General features: G+C 40.6%; 1 protein-coding gene across 1 annotated transcript; it reads right to left on the bottom strand.

Moving 5' to 3' along the window:
* Nucleotides 1–3299: 3299 nt before the first annotated feature.
* Nucleotides 3300–19063, bottom strand: LOC119736569 (proton-coupled folate transporter-like). The gene is made up of 5 exons (XM_038210584.1): nucleotides 18076–19063; nucleotides 15473–15607; nucleotides 14559–14642; nucleotides 8435–8594; nucleotides 3300–3464 (listed from the first exon to the last, which is right to left on the bottom strand). The coding sequence occupies exons 1-5, from the start codon at nucleotides 19061–19063 to the stop codon at nucleotides 3413–3415; spliced, it is 1419 nt and encodes a 472-aa protein (XP_038066512.1). The 3' UTR covers nucleotides 3300–3412.
* Nucleotides 19064–24095: the final 5032 nt, after the last annotated feature.

The following is a 24095-nucleotide window of genomic DNA, read 5'->3' as shown; positions in this document are numbered from 1 at the left end:
AATTCATGACGTCATCAGACCGGAAGTTACTTTAAGGAGAATTTGAAAAAGATCAAAGTTTTAATTTAATTCTATCATTTGATCCCAAGTCCAAATAATGATATCCATTACAATGTTCACCTTTGGATCTCTAATGCTGTGACGTCATCAAACCGGAAGTTAGGTGTTATAAATACGTCATCAAACCGGAAGTTACGTGATATTAATACAAACAATTATATTTCCCATATTTTCATACATTATTTTAATTTTAAAATGAAAAATTATCCCCTCCGAACTTTATCAGTATTCACTAACCATTTTTGACTGATGACGTCATCAAACCAGAAATAACTTTTGTGCACATAGAATGTTTACTGAAATTTATCACACCGTTAAAGATACCTTTTTGAAACATTGATTGTACTTGAAGGGATTTAATTTCGTGATCCTTTTTTTTTACATAAACATATATTCCTAACTTAACTGGGCAGTGTATAATGAAAAGGCTGTCCGCCCGACCACTCTGCGTTTGTAACTCAACAAACGCGAAACTCTAGTTGGATCTGTTACGATTAATCTTTCTTTCTTTCTTTTTTTTTTTTTTTTCCGGACAATACTTCTCCGCGGGTTTTCTCTTAAACGGTATATGGTATGAACTTGTAACTTTCAATATATATCGACCCTCATCCGAAGTGGTGCATATTACTCTGACGTCATGATTACGTCATCAGGTGTCAAATTACAAGTGATTTTATCTGAAAAAGTGACCAATTACTTTCACCTATAACTCTTGAACTAAACAATCAATGATGTTTGTATTCTGTCATCAGATAGACCATTAATCGCTAAACAGTTTTTGTCGCGTACGTGAACTCGCTTGACCTTTACTTCCGGGTCTACCGGAAGGTCAAAGTTAGGTGAATTCAAAATGAAGACGTTAGCCTGACATCAAAACAAAGCAGCATTTCTTCCGAACGGTTCACGGTATGATCACAAAACCTTGTGTGAACTTGTACCATGTTACGAAGATGTTATAAATTTTGTTACGTCATCATGACGTTATCAGGTATCAAATTACAAGCGATTTAAGGGCAAATCTTGACAAAATAGTTTGCGTATATCTTTTGAACTAAATAGAGTATCGTGTTTGTTTTTTCGTGAGGTTGTAGACTATGCCGTGAGGAACATTTCTTGTCCCCCAAACACAAAACTGCTTGACCTTTACTTCCGGTGTTACCGGAAGTGCAATAAAAACTGAATATAGCTCAAAAGCGGAAGCATTTTACTACAGACACATATATTATGAAAGTGTTTAGTGAGGAATGCCAGACACAAAAACAATGTGATGGCGTCATCATCCGAAAGTCAAGGTCGTTTGACCTTTCCTTCCGGGGCTGCCGGAAGGTCAAAGTTAGGTGAATTCAAAATATAGAAATTAGCGTCAAATAAAAGGAAAACAAGATTTCTTTCCATAACCGATTGAAATCGCGCCTCACCAGTTTTCCTCACATATCTGAATGCTGAAACTTAATATTTCCACAGCGTGTAGCCACAAACGTTTCTGTCGTAAAGTCAGTGCAGAATTTTATTATGCCCATGCAAAAGAAAAAAACCATAAAAGCCATGTTATGATATGATTAGCATATGTTGCCAAAAATCACAATGACCATTATTCCCCTCATTTGATACCGACCAAACCCCTGAGGCTGATGGCCTATATGTACAGTGTGTATCAAAAAAAATGCAAACAAAATATAACGGATTGCCAGACGTAGAGTGTGTAACCAACATAGATAATATAGGTATGATTTGAAAGATATGCCTTTCCACTTTAAAATGAGACATCAAACGTCCAACTCTGATAATTTTGAGAGAGTTATGAGTTATTTTCCAAGAGAGCTCAAATTGACCATGGGACCAAGTTTTCCATTTTAGGCATTGGGACAACGTCGGTAGCCGAATTGCCTCTGTGTGGATATATGCGCTTGCCTGGCCTACAAAAATTGTGTTTAGCAAGTAAACACGATTCTAAAAACATTCTTGCTATCACCTCGTGCTAAAAAAGTTTAGCATGTAAACATGTTTACAAACTGATATCAAGATACAGTGTTTACAATTGTGTTAATTCGCTAAACACATTTTTTTGTAGACCAGGCAAAGATCCACACAGAGGCAATTTGGCTACCTTTATCCCAATGCCTAAAATTGTAAACTAGGTCCCATGGTCGATTTGACCACTGTCTTGGAAAAATACTCATAACTCTGTCAAAAATTATCAGATTTGCACGTTTGATGTCTCATTTTATTAAAATGGGAAGGCGTATCTTTCAAACCATACCCATATTATTTATGTTGGCTACACATTCTGTGTCTGGCATTCTGTTAAATTTTGTTTGCATTTTTTTTGATACACACTGTATGGTGTAGTCCCGAAAATGTGTCTCAAACAATTCTCTTTTTATAGCCACACTTTGATTGATGGACATGATATATGGTGACTGTATCTAACTTGCCCCAGGAGGTCAATATTGTACCAAACAGCAAAACAAATGCCGTAGGATGTCCCTGGTTACCATGGTAAGCAGTTCAGAAACACCAGTAATCATCAATTTTGCTCTTTGTATAAAACATTGACATTTGCACATTTGAGGGTCAGAACCATATTTTCTCTCCCTAAACCTGTCAAGTATCCACTTTAGACTAAAATTCATGGTCACATGACCAACTGCAATGCACGCTAAGAATCCAATATGGCCACCATTCGCCAAGACTTTAAAAAATACATTAAAATAAAAAAAAAAAACTAAACTTTTCCTTTTACCCGTAACTGTAGGATTTTTTTACAGGATAACTATGAATAAGCAAAAGAAAGTGGTTGACATTTACTTAACCGTAAAACGTGGTATTTCATTTTATGAATCAACACATTACACATAATTCACCTGCCCATTTAACGCATATTCTACCGGAGACGGCTCAATTCACCACTGAATCAGTCAAACTCGAAAAAAGGAGTGTTTTATAGCCTTTGTAAATTCAAATCAATGGTACTCGGTCATCCGTGACTACAGAGATGCCTGTATAAAAGGTATTCATGGAAGCTGATGAACAGAAACAACTTTGACAGCGTTAAAGTTATATTCAGATTAACCTTTCTGGATAAACGCACATATGTAGCACGATATGGGACAGAAGGAACCCCTCCCTTTTGTGTATGTTGGTCATTGTGTTACCAGAAACTCAGGAATTCTTGGGGGATGTCACACTAATAGTCTAGGGTGTGTAAAGGGAGATGGGGGGGGGGGGGTACCCCTCTGTCACATATCGTGCTGGGTATATACATGTAACTATAATCTCACATGGGTATAGGTGATCTATAACTACCAGAATCAACTCCGTGATTTCTGAGATCAAAGAGGAAATGTGTTGTTTACGGAGATTTGTCATCGAAGCCATCTTTTGGTTCCAGGATGTGCATACATCTGATTAAACGAAAGGAAACAAAACATTAATATTCGATGATTACGAACAAATGCTATTAAAACCGTTCTGTGATAAGTACATGACTTCGTACCTTCTTCGACTTTTTTTTTTTTTACATGAGGTTCTATTTTGGGCCACCCAATAAACTGTATAACAAAACAGATACATGTATAATAATTCTCTCCAAAAATTACTTCATTTATTAATGTTAATCGCAAAAAATAAATATTAACAATTTAAAGTTCATAAAGTACAAATGATACCATGTTTTTCGTATGAATAGAACATGGAATTTGCTTTTACTATTCTTAAGCATTTATACTCGCATCTGTATGAATGAAAATTAAGCCAACGCTTCTACTGAAAACCATTTGCTAAAATCTGAAAATAAATACTATTTACCTATTAGCTTTTGCAACACTATAGCGTTAACTTCGTTTCATATGAATAAAAAGGAGTAAATGCTTCAGATTTCAAATATTTTGCCTGTCATATTTCAAGGCTGGGTTGGGGCTAACTTTCAAATATAAGAGCAAATAATTCTGCGCAAAATTTCCTGATTTTATTTATGTTAATCGCGAAAAATTAATATTAAAATAGCTTATAAAGTACCATTCATAAATACCTCAGACAGTTTGGCCATTCCTATTGGTCGAGAGCCCGTCACGTGGCCGGTCATAAACGGATGATAAAGACATGGCTAGCTGGTTTTAAACACTTTTCCAGTGTCACATAAAATGTGGACTCCTAAAAATCCAGTGCCTCTTGCCGTTTTATTGGTTAAACGTTCACAGTCCTCACGTAGGCATGCGCAACACTACCAGTGAGTCAGAATTTTTTACTATACCTCATACATATTCATGATCGAGAGCCGAACGTTCACTGGTCAATTCACCATCACGTGCCAGATGTTATTCTTGCTGTTTACCAAACGCGCGCGCGAGGATTCACGCACATTGTAAATACGCATGCGTAGTAGACTGTCGCATGGGTTACCCGTGCGACAGTCTACTACGCATGCGCTTTACAGAGCAATCGAGGAACTGTCGCACGGGTGCAGTACGCACGCGCGAACATCGCACAGGAGAGATGCATGGTTGCACGGTTCGCGTAAATGTTAATTTACAGAGCTCAATGATGCCGTACTGGAGAAAATGTATAGACCGTGTAAAGATGTCTCCTGTACAAAAGAAAGTTGTACACATTGCAAACAACTGTATTTACAACTGTAGTAACTGTATTATATTGCAAACGAACCGAACTAGTAATTGAAGTGGAATCTTTTGGTGAGCTGTACAAGTTTCCCCAAATTTTGTTTTAGGTGCATAATAATAAAACAAAATTCGGCAACTGAATATGTATGAGGTATAGTAAAACAAATATAACATGGTTTATTTCGGGTGGACAGTCGATATTAGCTCCCCTCGGTATTGGAAGTGAGATCAGAACGGTGAAAATTATATTTTGCAAAGGGCAAACAAAACCACGGCTACTCATAGGGAAACGAGATGGGTAAACCGTACGAACTTTATTTATAATCTTAATAACTCCTCAAGTTTATTTAAATACGCTCTACCCATGTTCAACATTGTGAGATTCCTGCGCCTTCTTGAAGATTTTGAGATGCTGGATACGCTACTACGATACTAGAGGAGAGCACAATAACATAAGTTAATTTTTTTTCTATTTTTTGGTGAAGGGCTGGGGGAGGGGCGTGCATCCCCCCAGTATCCAAAAGTACAAAAATGTATCTGATAACGGCGTATGTCATGTCCTTTGGAGGAACTATTAAAACAAAATGTTCTGGGTGTTGTCCCTTAAAAACGTTGTTGATAAAAGCTAAGGGGCTATACATGTACTCTGTTTTAATTCTGAAGCATATAGCACTTAAACAACTAATGCATGGTTTTTTTTTAGCAATGCGCACCAGCATATTAAAACGGAAAATAAATACGAAGAATAAAATGGACCAAACTTCGAAATGAACATGGTGTTTTGTACACCCTCGGGTGCAACTAGCGTGCTTTCGTTTTGGGCGGTTAGTCATGACGGTTCGTCATGACAGCTCGTCATGACGGTCGTACTGGCAAATCACATTCCTCACTGAAACGAAGGGGCGTGATCAATAGATCTTGGCCAATCAACTGGCTCCTCTGTACGGTAACCTTTGTTGTTCGTAATAAAGACTTTAGATTATTATTCAAATAGTTATGGAACACACACACACATATACCCGCCAGGGACTGCCACGTTGAATGTCATGGGCGTCGCCAGGATTTTTTTCTAGAGGGGGCAAAGCACATTTCCTCCCCCCAATACCTGTACTTTTGCCAGCATATTCTCAATTTATCATTTTTCGAGGGTTGTCAGGAGCAAATATGGCCCATTGGGCAGCGCCGGCATTTATCTCCGGTTTCAAAGAATATTTCTGTTCCCCCTGGGATGCTAGTCCGTCGCGCGCAGGCTACTCTCCATCTAATGCTGGTACCCATTTACACGCCTGTGTGGAGCTGAGAGAGGCAAGTGTGGATGCAGTGGCTTACCCAATGACACAACCATGGGCGTCGCCAGGATTTTTTTCTAGAGGGGGGCAAAACATTTTTTTTTGCCAAAAATGCTTGCATTTCTCAACATATTCTCGATTTATCAGTTTTAGAAGGGGGCAGGGACATGTTGCCCCCCTCCAACTCATTAAATTTACACCACTTTGTCTTCGCGCCTATTTTTCTGTTCTTTTTTTTTTTCTTCTTCTTCTTCTTCTTCTTCTTTCTTTTTGCTTTTCCAGGGGGGGGGGGGGGCAAGTGCCCCCTTGCCCCCTCCTTGCTACGCCCATGGACACAACGTATTGCGAGCAGCTGAATTCGTACTCCAGACCCTCTGAACATGAGTCACAAACCCTAACCACACTACCGCACAAAAAAGGAGTTTGACCACTGCTTGCTCCATTGGAAATTGGTTACTGCCTCAGCAAATAATATGCAAGACATAATCTAACTTTTGAAACGCATTTCTGGCGCTGCACATGGCTACCCAAAAATAAACACGACAAACTTCAATATGGAGATTGACGGAGCCTCTAAATGCCTTGGAGTTATTGTAACACATGTCTGTCATCTAAAAATACACGTTTTATGGCTGTTTTGTCTTTGCACTGACGTAATGAAATTATATTCTGATTTATCGAAAGAACGGTTCGTGGCTAGGCTGTACGAATTATTAATTTTCTGCATAAGCAACAACATATGCTTATTTTTGGTCTTTGCAGGGCATAATAAACGTTTGATCTTTATTTTTGGGTCCCATTATAATTTAATAAAAATTAATAGGCAGCTGCTGATACTGTAGAACAGAACTGTTGAAACTTCTCCGTTTAGGTATGAGAGCAAAACTGATGAGTACCATTGCAATCAGTATCCGTTATCTGTCTTTAATCTAAAGAGGTAAAAAATCTAAACTGATGCGAGAAAATTAAAGATGATACATGAAAGTCGACATATAAACATTAAACTCAAGAGATCCTTGCCCTCTTTTTATCGTGTTCACGTACATGTATAATTTTTGGTTATAATTATGTGCGTAAATTGTATATTTACTTTTGCTTTTTTTCTCAGTTAGCGTGATCGTAAACATGCTTCAATTCAGTAACATCTGCTTTCTTCTGCTTTCGTCAAGAGAACTCTACACAATTACGTTCCCATAACGTTATTTTCAAACGTTCTGGGAACATTACCGTAACGTTATGAGAACGTTTTTGCAACGTTTTTTGGTTAGCTGGGTACTTTCTTTTTATGCAAAAAAAAATGATCAATATATTTATGTTTGGACTGCTGCTTTGTGGCGTGGAAAACAGCTGTCATGTATTTTCAAATTGGATAAAGACACTTTTTTGAATTCTGACCAACAAAGTAATTACATGAACCTGTCTCGAATTCCTTCACTCACATTTCACAAATGCTTGCTTAAATAGCGAATTCAAACGACCAAACTGACGCAACGTCGACTGAGCGACCACTGTAGTAGCCTTGACCAAGGCTATCAGCTTGCTCCCATACGAGCTTGTTCCGGCTGCCGCATACCGCGCGCGCCGCGACACAATCACTAGTTGTACTATACCGTTAGCCCCAACGACCCTTGCGTGTGCTTTGTGTGCATGTACTATGTACGTTCGCCCCAAACACACTTCCGCAAACAGCCATACGCGGTGTGCAGTAGCGGGAACAAGCTCGTATGGGAACAAGCTGATAGCCTTGGTCAAGGCTACCATTGTAGGCGGTCGACTGAGCAAACTTACTGCGGGGCGATACCATTGTCCAGTAGGGGTGAATATCGGCGCTATTTTTTGCAGCTTTTTCGAGAACCACTCGCCCAAACAACTTCAAACTTGGCACAAACTTTGACGTGAGTGTGCGTTCAACCTGTGAAAACAACACCATTGAATCGCGTGCGTTGTTTGCACGAGCATGTTCTCAAAAAACTCTGGAAGCATGCAACCAATACCAGCGGCAAAGCAATTTGCGCTTCCCGAACATGCACACTTTAGACGGGCTACTGCACTGGTCATTTTAAATGGTCCCTTATCATAATCAGGGTGACCGTAAGGTAATGGCAAAATTCTGCTAGATGCACTTCAAAAATCTGCTAAATTTAACAAAATCTATTATTACGCGAAATACATTATAAATACTTGTACACTCACACATGCAGATGTTATAAAATTTCCTCAAACAAAACAAATTGAAGCTTGTTCTAAACTAACTAGCTGCATTTTTCAAATCTGCCATGTTTTTCTTTCAAATCACCGATTTCACAGAATTCTGCTAGAAATCTGCTAAAAAAATCATCCTAACAAATTTTCTGTCAACCTCGTGTTTTTTTCCCTACAAATTCTGTCAAATTTAGCTTAAGTTCGGCCAAAACGGTCACCCTGATCATAACGGTCACCAGTAGCATATCTTGACGTCATACTTACATCGTAGGCACGAGTACCAGTGCGCTTAATGAAGCCATGGCATAGAAAAGAACAACGGTGAGACCAGCGGAAACAGTAAAGGAATATGCTGCACTCTGGAGGATAAACGAGAAAGCTGTGGAGGCGCCGAAGACCAGCGAGTACATAGAAAACAGTGCGCCTGTGTTGACAAGATCAGAATAACAAGAAGACCAAGAAAAACCTTAAAGGGAAAATACAACATTTAATTGCGAACATCAACAAAATAAAACTGCCAAATTATTCTGAAATACCTTGCTGGACTATTAGTGAATGACAGACAGCATCCTAATCATGGCACCTGGTATACTGTCATTTTCAAGAAAAGTGATATTTTTGTATCAAGCTAATGCTGGTCGGCCGACCAGCGTTGGAAAAAAACTGCCTTTTTTCAAATACTGGCCCCAATTGACCATATTTAGTTACGGTAGTCCGCATTCGTTTGTAATCGATTACACACCCATGAACGGGTACAACTCGGACAGCTAGACTGGTTCCCTGACCATACAATTCCCCAAATGACTTTAAATTTGCTCCGTGTCATCTTAAATGGAGTCAGGGAACCAGACTACAGGCAAATGATTATTTTTCGTGGTTTGTATAGCATCGAGCCCCAAACGTCAAAAAAGTCAGTGTAACAATATTTGCTATATATTACCAACCCCCCAAATCCATCCATTTCTGAAAATTACAGCAAAAGCAAATGATGTGTATTCCCTTTACGGCTGGGCCCAACGTGCGTAAAATCCGATTAAATTGACTCAGAATGGCTAATCACTTGAAAAGATCTAGTCTACAGTGTACCACACCATGGGCCAGATTTATTGGCGTTACGGGTTATGATCCTATATGCGACAGCACTGCCCGGCTGATTCAGCACCGCGGCGATTCGGCCCGGACTTTAGTGGACGGGTACTACGAAGCCATGTTGATTGGCTTTTCTGCTTAAAAGCGGAAAAGCCTTTGTTTTTGTCCTGATTGTTTTTCTTTTTGGCTTTTTCGCAATTTTTGCAAAAAAAAATTCTTTTTGGTCTGATAATTCACTTTTTCGCAATTATTGGTCCGCGATAAAAAAATAAATCACATCCGGTATGGAATGTATGCATTTCTACGAGAAAGTTTTCGGATAGCATTTACATGCATTAGCTATAACTGCAGTCTTAAACAGCTGCAGCTGTATGTCTTTATATAGGTCAAGATATTTACCCAGAATGCCATCCCCACTTCCTTCACAAGATTCTGTGAAACTCATCAGCCCTTCCCAACGCCCTGTTTGCAGGCCGGGGGGGGGGGGCATGTTTTCCATTAGAGTTGGTTATCCTTCACATACAGTCAGTGGCCGTGTCACGCACACAGCCCTGTTTGACCTCAGTTTCTTGTCCCGAGGTCAAGCACGAATGGCCCAAAAGCGTACGCGAGATTTTACGAGATTTATTCGAGACTACAGAAAAACACGAAAAGTCCCTAGATACATGCACTGTTTGGCCAAGATGGCTAAATAAGTAAAACGTTTAAATCGTGTGCTTCATTTTGATACCAAAATAACTGCTTTTGACAAATATAAAGTGTTGTTACGGCCTGTCAAACAAAATCATATTTTTTATCAACAAAATCGAGGGCCGATAGTTTTTAGGTGTACATTCGGTTCTTAAAAAAGGCCAAAACAAACGGCAAGGCTCAATAGATAGAAGAAAGTATACGCTTCGTTTTCATGTGAAACACGTGCAGGAGACTTCTGATGTTTGGTCCAAATCGCCGGTTGAAAAATGAAGACTTTTGCGAGATTTCATGATTTGCAATCACAATGTACGCGTGTAAACGAACGTAAAGTACGCGCCGACGTACGTTGGCCTGAAAACATTGTGAATAGCACGTGCTAACGCGCAATGAATGACCTATGAATATTAAGCAGACCATACTCGAGCTCGACCAATCAGTGGGCGTATGGGTCACAAGGTCATACCGTGTTTGGGTTCCTCGCTCTATGCTTTACAATGGCGACGATCTTTTCGCGTTGTGAAAAATGGAAGTTTTAGGAAACATGAGGTGTACATGTACATCGAATTCATAAAATATTAACGACGTCACGTTCAAGATATTTATTGTAGATGAAGGTTCACTCTTTCGTTTGTTTTGTTTACCTCAACATAATGGGAGACTTTCGTCGTTCTCGAAAAAAACCGGAAATTCCACGACCCAATTTTCAGTCAATTTGTCCGTGAAATAATATCGTCAAAATGCATTGAAATCCTTTTTTTTTTGAGAAAAAAATACCTTGATGGATGTATGAAGTAGGTCTTTAACTACCTAAAACAACATTGTTTGTTCGGATCGTTGGTGGTTTGCCATGAAAATTGCGAATTTTCTGAAGCCCTTTTTACGGCCATCGTTCGCTGGCCTCCCGTTGCTGTCAGTTGTGTGGACGAGAAAATAGAGCAGCTACGCGTGACACGGCAACTGACTGCATACACATAAGCCTATTATACGGAACTATCGTACTATAAGTGCTACCAAACAAAATGCGATGGGTATAACTCACGGGGACGAGATGGTTGCGGCGAGTTACTGGCTATAGCAGAGTAAACTAAGGCCCCCCCCCAAACAAGTCTCCGGTTTCTGGTATGCGCGCGCGTCGCTGTAGCCATGCGCGTCGGCAAAATGAAATTTTTTTTTCAATGAAAGATGATGTCTCAAAACCGCCAAACTCACTAGTTTGACTGGAATCCTGCTGCTGCACATTTTTAACGTGTTTTTAGATGAGTTATGGTCGAGAATAAGCTTTATGTGGCCTCTCTGGACTCCCAATTCCATATAGGCCTATTTGTACTAAGTTTAGTCGGGCACCATTTGCAGTCATCAGCCGACATTTGAAGCAAAAAAGTCGGATAAAAAAAAAAGCCGCGTCGCCGCACCACTTTTTGGGCAAGCTCCATACCAGAAACCGGAGACTTTTTTGTTTTGGCCTAAGAGATATATCAACTCGCCGCGGAGGGAAAGCAATTTGGAAAACCTTTGCATATCCTTTTAATACGCCTCCGTATTTAGGAACATTTTTTACCGGAAAAGGGGGCAGAAAAAATCGGGGTCACTAGGCCTTTACCGAACATTTTATATTCGGGCGGGACATGACACAATATAGTCCGAGTATTACCCTTCCAACGGAGCCCTCTATCCGTATCCATCTGGTATATATCTAAGCATGCACATTTTATGCCACCCCGCGCGTCGACTTTTGAAACTGTGACGTCATGTCGATCAGAAATCTGGACAAAGCTGTTGATTGGTCAATTTGGTTGACGTGTTTGTAATACATGTACAATAACGGGTTACGGAAGACGTGATAGAAGCGGCTCCACTACTAATGGTCAGAATCTCGAGGTCAAGACGCGGTGTGGTTTTGATAATAATATTCGCCGAATCTGCGCGAATTATCATAGACGCTTGTCTGCAAGCGGATATTCCATAGGCACCCAAAATAATTATAGATGGCTTTTCAGAAGGATGGTTCTATGTACCTCTTGTTTCACAGATTGATTCAATACACACCGCAAAAAATGGTGAAATTTTGCGTAACTTTTTACCCGACGTTGGTACAATAGTCAACATCCACATTTTTCGAGCAAAAAATGCCCAGCGGCCGTTGGGCAAACACGTTTACCTTAAACTTAGGAAAATTTACAGACGGAACAGTTGGGTACATTTTATCATCCATTAGTTGGGTAAATGTAAAGAACCAATTGTTGGTAAGCCATGCATTAACCGAAAAATGGTCCATAATTTTTGACAAGTTGGTGGTTAGTATTTTCTCAATTATTGGCTACTAAGAAGAGTCATATGTTGGGTACTATAATTGTATAGATTTGCTCAATTTTATAATTTAGGGCAATTGTGTTGACCAAAATGGTTGATGTTTGCGGAATGCTTAAATAAGGGATACATTTAAAGCGCGACTTGGTTTTTGTAAAATTTTATTACAAACAACATCATCAAACAGCAAGCTTTTGAAGACTTTTTAAAATTAAAACTTTGAAGCAATACCCTTTAAAGCGGGGAGTTGATCACACTAAATGATTTTTTTTAATAGTGATTTTTTAAAACACGATTTTCAAAGAGATGATTAACATTTAAACTGATAATAATACGTTTAGACTTGGTGTTCAATTATTTCGGAATTAAATGTAACTCGAATCAAGACAACATTTTCTAAAACATATTATGATGATGACTTGGTTTTCAATTACTACGGTACATAATTAAATGTTACTCAAATCCATGTTCTGATTTTTTTTTAAGTATCAACTAACGATGATTGCATTCTGTTACAATTCAAATTGTTCAAAATTATGTTTGATATTGGAATTAGGTCCTTTATTTGCAAAATGGTAGATGCATTTCAGTGTAACATGTGTGTAACCCCCATTATTTTTTGGTTTTGAGTCTGTATTTGTCTAATAAACTGTTATCAAACATGTCTTTCAATCATATAAGGCATTTTAACCAATGTGTCAAGCACTGTACGTTAATGCGAAAGATATATTCATTTGAAGGCTGATTTTTTTAAATACGATTTTCAAAGAGATGTGTTTCAATTACTACAGAATTAAATATAATTTAAAGCAAGACAGCATGTTGATAAAAAAAATGGAAACAAAATTTAAACTTTACGATGATTGCCTTTTGAGACAAGTCATATGACATCGATGGTCTTCGTCAGAGACTGCTGTGGTAAATCTTGTTTCTCGATCATCACAAACACGTCAGTTGGCTCTAGCACCGTGAGATTTGCTGTACAAGACTATCACGTAGGGCTGGTTTTGTCTCATAAGTGATGTCCACATAATGTCGGCATATGTATAATGTCCTTCATGAAAAGAAAAGTCAAACAAAGACTACATATGAAAGTTAAATAAATCACTTAACTGAATAACTTCAAGTAGCCCAATCGCACCCCCCCCCCCCCGAAAACATCTAGCGAGTGGGAAAAATGCACTGAGATCCATAATTAAAACCTATGTAAAGTATGCATGGAACAAAGGGAGTGTTCAAACGATGTGTTAAATTGCACATGTGAATGAGTGGACATGTGGCCTCTGATTCAACAGTTTTCAGGCATTTACTCTGCCCATGTGTTGGGTAGGAAAATTTCCCAACTGTCTAAAAAAAAACGTTCAGCAGGAATTATTTCCAAATGTTTGTGGAAACTTTTGTTTCGCAATGATCCGTCCACTTTATTTACAAACCTGCCTTAGTTTTAAATCAAACTCAAATGTCTCGTTGCACTGATCATTTATGTTCAACTGTACAATATAGGAGAGATGAAATGGCAACACGTGCCCGCGATATCTATATAACTGTTATTAATTATGCTTGTGACATTGTATCGTATGTAGGTTAGGTCTACATCGTGTACATGTAGGCAACACGTACATAATTATGGGCCTGAAATGTGCTAGGCCTACCCCATTCATGCGACGATTAGCATTCTGAATAAACTCATACATAAAAGTAATCTCAGCTTCTTAATTGTCTGGGAAACACGAAAAATATTCTCACCCAAATTATGTACCACTCAGGTCCGACAGCCCCCATTCTCGCAACATATCTTCCGCGGCCACACCGCGACTAATTTCGCGAGCTAGAAATGCTATATGGCCAGCCTGCCCAAAACACTTCACTGCAAAGTTAGCAAAAAATGCCTTCTCTCGTGTAAAAATTCCTAACATTTTTGGGGGAAAAAGTCATTTTTGCTCAACATTTTAGTAAGTTTATCAAACCATCGAATACATACCCAAATAAATGGACAGCGTTTGCCCAAATCATATTAAATTATGATTTGACCAATGTTGGTCAACATGCTATTTTACCCTACTGAAAATTGCATCCATTTGTTGCTGTTAAATTTCCCCAAACAAATGTTTCTATCTCAGTTTATCTTGAAGTAAAACCTTATTCAAGAGATTAGGATCTTATGTACCCCGTACCTCGAAATACCCGCATCGGTACCTTCGTTTACCACAAACTTCTGTTCAGCCATGCCAGTCCACAGGCGTATATATTTTTGCTCTACAGTCTCTTAATAAAAATTGTGAACTAAATGTAAACATACCGTGGAATTTGGTGTCCACTAGCCTCGTTATGAGAGACACAAACACTGGCTGGGAAACACCAGCAAATATCCCGACTAGCGAAGCTGGAAAAAAAAGATTAGAAGTGTTTTTATTCCATGTAAAAGCTGATATCTAAAAGGAAGACTTTTGCAATGAGATTGGAAGGTTTGCATGGTGAAGGGTAATAATAAGGTAAGTTGATGCGGTAGCACCATGTGGCTGAATCTCTTTTGTGAGTTTGTGTGGTTCTGAAAAGAACCAGACAGTAGTCAACGTTTCGGACGGTATGCTCTGCCCGTCGTCAGGAGACACATAGAGCATGCTGTCCGAAACGTTGAGTACCCTCCGGTTCTTTACAGAACCACACATTCTCACAAAAGAGATTTTGTCACATGGTGCTACCAACGTACCTTATGAAGACTTGAAAATTGAAATGAATTATATTGGATTTACGCTAGCACCATGTGACATACACTCAGTGGCGTAGCCAGGAATTTTTCAGTTGGGGGGGGGGGGGGGGGGGGGGGGGGGGGGGGGGGGGGGGGGGGGGGGGGGGGGGGGGGGGGGGGCTGGGGGGGGGGGGGGGGGGGGGGGGGTCATGTAGATCAATGATAATTTTTTTCGAAACTCAAAATCTCATGGGAGGGGCGACTCGGGGGGGGGCAACAACGTTTCACCCCCCCCCCCCCACGCCCCCCCCCCCCCGTAGCTACGCCACTGCTCCCTGAAGTCTGTGCAGAAGCTAGGGGATGCATGAAGAACACTGTTTTTTTTTTCGTGCGGAACTCGAAGAATACATTTTAACAGAGTGAGTCTTCAGACAGCCCGACAAGTGATTTTTTCCCCACCGGGGAAATGATTTTGATCTTTGCACTAACTTTTACTTGCATTCTGAGATCTTTTAATTTCTTACCTCCGTAGATCAAGACTTCGTTACTTGTTGCCACTGCTGTTAATAGAAATTGCGCGATAGATGACAGAATGCTTATGTATATCAACCAGTAATCGGAGAGAAATAACTCAATCACCCACACGATTAATGGTGCCGCTGGAAAAAAATAGAAATAAAGTAAAGCTTTTGTTACGCTAAAACATTCATGGGAAATTTTCACGGAGCTTAACTCAGGATTTCGCTAAGTACAGGGCGAGTAAAATGAAACCGAAACCCAAATGTCGGGACCATTGTTTCAGTAAAGTCCTGCATGTATAGCACTTTCAAAATGTAGGATATAAACGCCCAATTCATAAGCTTTCTTTTAGTACAAGAATCATTCACATCACCCATGTAATTTTCAAGTTACGGAATTTTAAACACGACCGCAGTTTTAATGTTCCGTCCACGGATCACAAAAAGCTAATAGTTGTTTCAGCAAAACGAAAACAAATTACATAGGGATGTATGTGAATTGTTTTCGTTTTGCTAAAAGAACGCAAACCTTTTTTTTTTATCCTTGGACAGAACTTTAAAACGGTGGTTGTGTTTAAATTTCCGTCACATGAGTACGTGATTGATTTGAATGATTCTTGTACTAAGGGGCCATTCAGAATTTTCAATGTTTTAAAATTTCGACTTTTTTTCCAAATTATTTTGACCCACCCACCCACCCCTAATTTCGATTAATAAAAAACTGAACATGACTGTACATGTACTGCACTTGCATGTACATGTTCTTGAACACCATGTACATGTGTGTCTAGTTCAGTGACGGCGTGAAGTTGTTGGTCATCCTCTTTTATGTGATAAAATATATGATACATCACCAACAAGTATCTTTTAACGAAATTCAATCAGAATATTTATCCATTTAAAAAAAAAATGTTTATTTTAATTGTTGTTTTACTTGTTGGTGTCCCTGCCACACTGTACGATGGTGTAGCCGTGCGTTATGCACGTGGATTGTTTACTTTGAGTCTGGTGACTGTACATAGAAATTTCTTTGAATAAAAGTCGAATCGTTCATTCATGTGCACTTGTTATGCAAAGCAGGGGCAGTGGTTCAAGGATATCCAGTCGACTTGCAGAAAGTGTGCAAGAACGCGACTTGAATGCTTTTATGTGTCCACAATACAACGACGCTTTTTAGTTATTTCACTGTGTGACACAGTGAGAAATGTTGGAATCATAGGCCTAATGGCGTCAGCGATACTTGCTGGGGAGCTCTTGCGTACGACTTTCTGTACTTTGGTACTGTTGTTTCCAGGACAATTGTGTGTACGGTAACCCGACGTACCAAGATTTTTAAAGACGAAATTGCCGACCTCATACTTGTTACTGCCATATTTGGCAACTATATGTGCGTTATTAGTTTAATTAAACAAATGAACAGGTTAATTAAACATAGTACCATTGAAGGTACCTAAAAGTAAACATAACAGCATAGAAGACCGACAGACGAACATAAAATGTTACAAAATAAACATATTTGTCTGGATAATTTTTTTAGGGCGTTACCGGCAAGTTAACACAAACTTGGTGTCAAATAGATCATGAGAGTTACTTTTCTTTGACTTTTCATACAAGTTTACATAAACTTTAACTGTATGACCTGCAGTGGCGTAGCCACGGGGGGGGGGGGGGGGCGTGGGAGGCGACAGTCCCCCCCCATGAAACCTTGTCGCCCACCCCCCAGTCGCCTCCCCCACTGAGATTTTGAGTTTCGAAAAAAATTATCATTGATCTACATGACGCCCCCCCCCCATGAAATGTTCAAGTCCCCCCCCCCCCCCCACAAACACACTGAAAAATTCCTGGCTATGCCACTGACAGTACATGTACAGGGGACGAAGTTGGAAAAGTAACACGCATCGCGATATCGGAACGTTTGCGTGTAGTTCAGGCAAGTCAAAAGATCTATCTTTCTTTTTCTTTTCTTTTTTTTTTCATGGAAAGTGAATTTCGATTTTCAATTATTTAGCTTGACCCACCCACCCACAATTTGGAAAAAAGATCGAAATTTTAAAACACTGAAAATTCTGAATGGCCCCTAAAAGAAAGTTTATGAATTGGGCTTTGATATCCGAATTTTTGAAAGTGCTACATGCAGAACTTCACTAAACAGTATCCCGACATTTGGGTTTCATTTCTTACTCACCCTGTACAGAAGAGATTTGCTTAGCAAAAGTAGAATACCACCAGCCAGGGGGCCGCGTACGACCTTTTCTTTGGGAGTTGTTTCTTGAATCATCCCTTGAAGCTACTTGTCTTGTGTCTGGTTGTGTTCACAATCATTGTTTTACTCCCAAACTATAGAGGTTTTTACATACCATGTTTAAAACAATGGAACTCAGTGCTGCATGACCAGAGGTATACATCCATCCAAGATATCAATGGTAAGCTTACTGCCCCTACTTTATGATAAAACCAAAGTTCAATGGTCTTTATGTTCGTAGATTGATCATATTATCCCTTGGTTTGTGGGTTGTACCTTTTGGGGGACACCCTGTATAAAATTGCCCCAGCTTGAAATGAAAATCTTGGCTCGCAATCCTACGAAATCGAATCCTGAATATTCTTACCGAGTGAGTGTGGGACACCATGTACGACCGAAAACACACCTAGGAGGGTCGGCGACCAGCAGAACGGCTCACCCAAGCCGTACAGAGACACGGTGTTGTCGAAGCCTTCAACCAGGAGGTTGACTACCGAATCGCATGCCAAGAGGACTACGAGTCGGACGCTGAATGTGTCTGTAAAAAGACGGCAGATGCCGCGACCGATGCCCGAAGCCACTCCCAGGTCAAGCGGCTGCTTCTTGACGGATTCCTGAACTAGATTAGGAGGCAGCAACCACAGGCACGCCAACAGCGCGGAGCAAGCTGGTATCAAGAAACATATCGTATACGAAGACAGAGCCTCAAGTAATACATTAATCACCAAAGGGCCCAGATAAATGACAGCACTCTCAAAAGCGTAGATCATCGCCAGTGCAACCCCCCTGTGTTCTTTGGGGACAATGTCTATGACGTAAAGCATGCTGATGGAATTCAGCAGTATAAACCCCCCACAAACGCCGAAAACTGCAGAGCCAACGAGAGTGTAATAAACGGATATCTCAAAGAAGGAGACGATCAGGAAGCCAGTAGCCTCGACTAGTCCACCGAGGCATATCGAAAGCAGTACGGGCCGGCGGCCGGTGAAGTCCGCCAGGGCAATAAGTGGCAGGGCGGTCAGAACTGGGATGAAATCCTTCAAGCAGCTCTGATAGGTAGCAAAGAGGGCGACGGCCGCCTGGACGTCGGCGAGCTCACTGCTATCGTGGGGACTGGTCGCACACGCGTTGACTCCCACCGGGAGGGTGACGTTCCGTTCGCTGGCAAACGCCGAGCGAGCGAACTGCACCGAGAGGGTTTGCAGCATGCCCTCTGGAACGGCGATAAGAATTTGCAGAACCAGAAAGATGGCCAGGGAAACCCAAGGAAATCTCTGTTTACCCTTTTCAGCTTCGAGGAGAGGCTTGTCTTCGGATCCTGTTGCCGTATCTACGGAGTCCATATCTATACCCATCTCTTTGATACTAGACGTGAACGAAAGAAATTTTCAGCCCAAATAAGATAAATTTGCATTAAATTCGTTTGCTACATTGTTAACGTTTTGTTTCTCTGTTCTTTTCGTTGATTTTCACAAATGTTTTTCAGTGTTGTAAGCCGTTATAACCAACTTTTTAACAGTGTACACAGAATTTTGAAAAATATTCTAGTCAAACAAACAAACTGACACCCCAAAACCCCAACAAACAAACAAACAAACAAACAAACAAACAAACAAACACCCCAACACCCCAACACCCCCAAACAACCAACCAACAGACAAACATTCAAACAAATCACCAAAGCAAATGCTCCTTTGGTATGAGTTTGTCTTTAGGAAAAAAAAAAGAACTCTGACTTTTTTCGTTCTTGAAAAATGGTGGAAAGCAAGGGAGGGTATCGGTTGGCAATCAACAACTAACGGGAACTTGTTGTTGCAGGGCACAGTCTGGGGCATAAGGACGACAGAATGTTCATGACGACCTTGAGTCGAAACTTAATCCTGGCATTGTTAAAAGAATCACAGAAAAATTCTTTGTGCACAACTTAAATTGGCACAACCACCAGTTATATTGTAAATCTGATTTACTTTCTCTCCCTTGTTCTCTCCCTTGATCCCTTGCGGGATCATCTACGACTGGTAGCATGCTGCAGGTCTGTTCTCGCACAAAAACAGATCCAATTCGAGCAGATGTCACATCAAAATTCTGTAATTAACTGCCCGAATGAAAAATGTATTGTTCACAATGATAGCAAATAATAGCCTTAGCTTTAAGGACCTGACAATTGAAGTTCAAGTTGGTCGTGCTTATTCAGGGCAGCGTCTTCAAACACTGGCATGAATGAATTCAGATAATGTTTATCCTACTGATGCCAAGCCAAGGGTGTAACCTTTGTAATTTCTGAGTTGACTAAAACTAGTAAAGCATGGGAAAGCTCCTGTTGATATTTCCACATCTGGTTCGAAAGAAAAATAATCGTTGTTTACGACAATTACACATTTTCATTAAACTTCAGGCCACTATAAACGCTTGTCACTCTTAAATTAAATACAAATCGTCAGTTTTGGTATACTCACCCTCGATAGGTCACGGCGTATTAGCAAGAAAAGAGACAGGTGGATCTTTGCAGAGATGTGTTTGCTACTTTCAGTAACAGAAATTATAGCAGAGATTACAAGCGAGTGGATATTCGGAGAGGGCGCCCTACTGGGCCTGTGACAAAAAAAATCACGTCCAGAATCTGGACTACATTTAGTCCTGATTTAGGAATGAGATGACGTCACGATTTAGTAAAGTCGACTCCGCATATATCTGCACGTCTAGACAAATCAGATTGTTATCGATTGGTATCGGTTGGCAATCAACAACTAACGGGAACTTGTTGTTGCAGGGCACAGTCTGGGGCATAAGGACGACAGAATGTTCATGACGACCTTGAGTCGAAACTTAATCCTGGCATTGTTCAAAGAATCACAGAAAAATTATTTGTGCACGCCCAATATTGATTTCATGCCTCACATTTACCATCAGGTGTGCCAATTCGCAGCATGGCGCCCAGAACCAGGGGCTGCATACACTGAGGCATTCACACTGAACGGGGAACAGTTTCGGTTTTACACCTTTCGGCCTTTTTTGCTTATTTGGCAAAGTTCTCACTAAGATTGAATATGAGGCGTGGGTTACTGATTGTCCCTCTATGGCATGCACAGTCTTGGTTTCCAAAAAGGCTTAAATTGGCACAACCACCAGTTATATTGCCAATGCAATCTGATTTACTTTCTCTCCCTTGTTCAGATAGACTGCATCCCTTGCGGGATCATCTACGACTGGTAGCATGCTGCAGGTCTGTTCTCGCACAAAAACAGATCCAATTCGAGCAGATGTCACATCAAAATTCTGTAATTAACTGCCCGAATGAAAAATGTATTGTTCACAATGATAGCAAATAATAGCCTTAGCTTTAAGGACCTGACAATTGAAGTTCAAGTTGGTCGTGCTTATTCAGGGCAGCGTCTTCAAACACTGGCATGAATGAATTCAGATAATGTTTATCCTACTGATGCCAAGCCAAGGGTGTAACCTTTGTAATTTCTGAGTTGACTAAAACTAGTAAAGCATGGGAAAGCTCCTGTTGATATTTCCACATCTGGTTCGAAAGAAAAATAATCGTTGTTTACGACAATTACACATTTTCATTAAACTTCAGGCCACTTTAAAAGCTTGTCACTCTTAAATTAAATACAAATCGTCAGTTTTGGTATACTCACCCTCGATAGGTCACGGCGTATTAGCAAGAAAAGAGACAGGTGGATCTTTGCAGAGATGTGTTTGCTACTTTCAGTAACAGAAATTATAGCAGAGATTACAAGCGAGTGGATATTCGGAGAGGGCGCCCTACTGGGCCTGTGACAAAAAAAATCACGTCCAGAATCTGGACTACATTTAGTCCTGATTTAGGAATGAGATGACGTCACGATTTAGTAAAGTCGACTCCGCGTATATCTGCACGTCTAGACATATCAGATTGTTATACAAGATTTTGCTCCGTGGATAACGGGTGATACTCAGACAAACTGCAAGCCCGACAACAACAGAAATTGCTCTGTTTATAAGAATAATGAATGTAAAACAGTATTAATTCCTATCAAATAGTATTTATTAATAATTAATAAATATTCAACTTTTTGTGTAATCCATATACACCAACCTCGCTGCGAAGGGTTTGTTTTTTTAGTGCACCAGAAGGAATTATGCCAAACTCAACGCATTGCATTCCTTACTTCGCTATTTCAATGACTTTGCACTTTCTCATAACCGAATAAACCGTAGAAATATTAAGCCCGGGAAGGGCTTCATATTTTATGAATTACTAATTCGTGGGAACAAATTAGTTATTCGTTCGCACGAATTCCTATTTCGTTCGCACGAATTCCTAATTCGTTCGCACGAATTCCTAATTCGTTCGCACGAATGTCTATTTCCTTCGCACGAATTCCTAATTAGGAATTCGTGCGAACGAATTAGGAATTCGTGCAAACGAAAAAGAAATTCGTGCGAACGAATTAGGAATTCGTGCGAACGAAATAGGAATTCGTGCGAACGAATTAGGAAATTCCAAAAAAAATTCCACCCTGTCCCTTCCCGGGCCTTATATAATTTCCATTTTTGTTGAGTGCGAGCCAGTAGCTCAGTCAGTAGAGTGACGTTCTTTGATCGTCAATTTTGGGGTTGGAGGTTCGAGCCCAAGCAAGTCACTTACGACATTTTTTTTCTTCGTCAGAACGAAGGGGGTGGGGTGGAGAACTGACGACGACACGTGACTTTTGACGTCACCACCCTTTGCAATAATAGGTTTTTATATATTATAAATTCCGAACTTGGTATGTGCGAGCCGGTAGCCAAGTGGGTAAAGTGAAGCTCTTCGAACGTCAGTCTTGGGGTTGGAGGTTCGAGTCCCAGCATGTCACCAATGACATTTTTTTTTGTCAGACCGAAGGGGTGGGATGGAGGACTGACGACGACACGTGACTTTTGACGTCACCACCCTTTGCAATCATAGGTTTTTATATATTATTAATCTCGTACTTGGTAAGTGCGAGCCGGTAGCCCAGTCGGTAGAGTGACGTTCTTCGTTCCACAGTCTTGGGGTTGGAAGGTTCGAACCCCAGCATGTCTCCAACGTCATTTTTTTTTCCGTCAGAGCTAAGGGGGGGGGGGGATGGAGGACTGACGACGACACGTGACTTTTGACGTCAACAGCCTTTGCAATCATAGGTTTATATATATTATAAATTCCGAACTGACGTTCTTCGTTCCACAGTCTTGGGGTTGGAAGGTTCGAGCCCCAGCATGTCTCCAACGACATTTCTTTTCGTCAGAGCTGGGGGGGGGGGGGGGTTGGAGAACTGACAACGACACGTGACTTTTGACGTCACCACCCTTTGCAATCATAGGTTTTTAAAAATTATTAATCTCGTACTTAGTAAGTGCAAGCCGGTAGCCAAGTGGGTAGAGTGACGTTCTTCGATCGTCAGTCTTGGGTTTGGAGGTTCGAGTCACAAATGACATTTATTTTTTTCGTCAGACCGAAGGGGTGGAATGGAGGACTGACGACGACACGTGACTTTTGACGTCAACACCCTTTGCAATCATAGGTTTTTATATATTATAAATTCCGAACTTGGTATGTGCGAGCCGGTAGCGAAGTGGGTATAGTGACGTTTTCCAACGTAAGTCTTGGGGTTGGAGGTTCGAGTCCCAGCATGTCACCAATGACTTTTTTTTCGTCAGAGCAAAGTGGCTGGATGGAGGACTGACGACGACACGTGACTTTTGACGTCACCACCCTTTGCAATCATAGGTTTATATATATTATAAATTTCGTACTTAGTAAGTGGTAGCCTGTAGCACAGTCGGTAGAGTGACGTTCGTCGATCGTCAGTCTTTGGTTTGAAGGATCGAGCCCCAGCATGTCACTTACGACATTTATTTGTTTTTTCGTCAGAGCGAAGTGGATAATGTGGAGACTTTTTTCGTCAGAGCTAAGGGGTGGGGGGGGGGGGTGGGTTGGAGGACTGACAACGACACGTGACTTTTGACGTCACCACCCTTAGCAATAATAGGTTTTTATATATTATAATTTTAGTACTTAGTAAGTGCGAGCCGGTAGCCCAGTCGGTAGAGTGACGTTCTTAGATCGTCAGTCTTGGCGATGTAGGTTCGAGCCCCTGCATGTCACAAATGACATTTATTTTTTTTCGTCAGACCGAAGGGGTGGAATGAAGGACTGACGACGACAAGTTATCTTTGACGTCAACACCCTCTGCAATCATAGGTTTTTATATATTATTAATCTCGTACTTGGTAAGTGCGAGCCGGTAGCCCAGTCGGTAGAGTGACGTTTTTCGTTCGACAGTCTTGGGGTTGGAAGGTTCGAGCCCCAGCATGTCAATTACGACATTTATTTTTTTTTCGTCAGAGCGAAGCGGATAATGTGGAGAACAGACG

This window comes from Patiria miniata, unplaced genomic scaffold (assembly GCF_015706575.1).
Source record: "Patiria miniata isolate m_02_andy unplaced genomic scaffold, ASM1570657v1 HiC_scaffold_3, whole genome shotgun sequence".
Classification (NCBI taxonomy): Eukaryota; Metazoa; Echinodermata; class Asteroidea; order Valvatida; family Asterinidae; genus Patiria; species Patiria miniata.
This window is presented reverse-complemented; position numbering and strand designations above follow the sequence as displayed.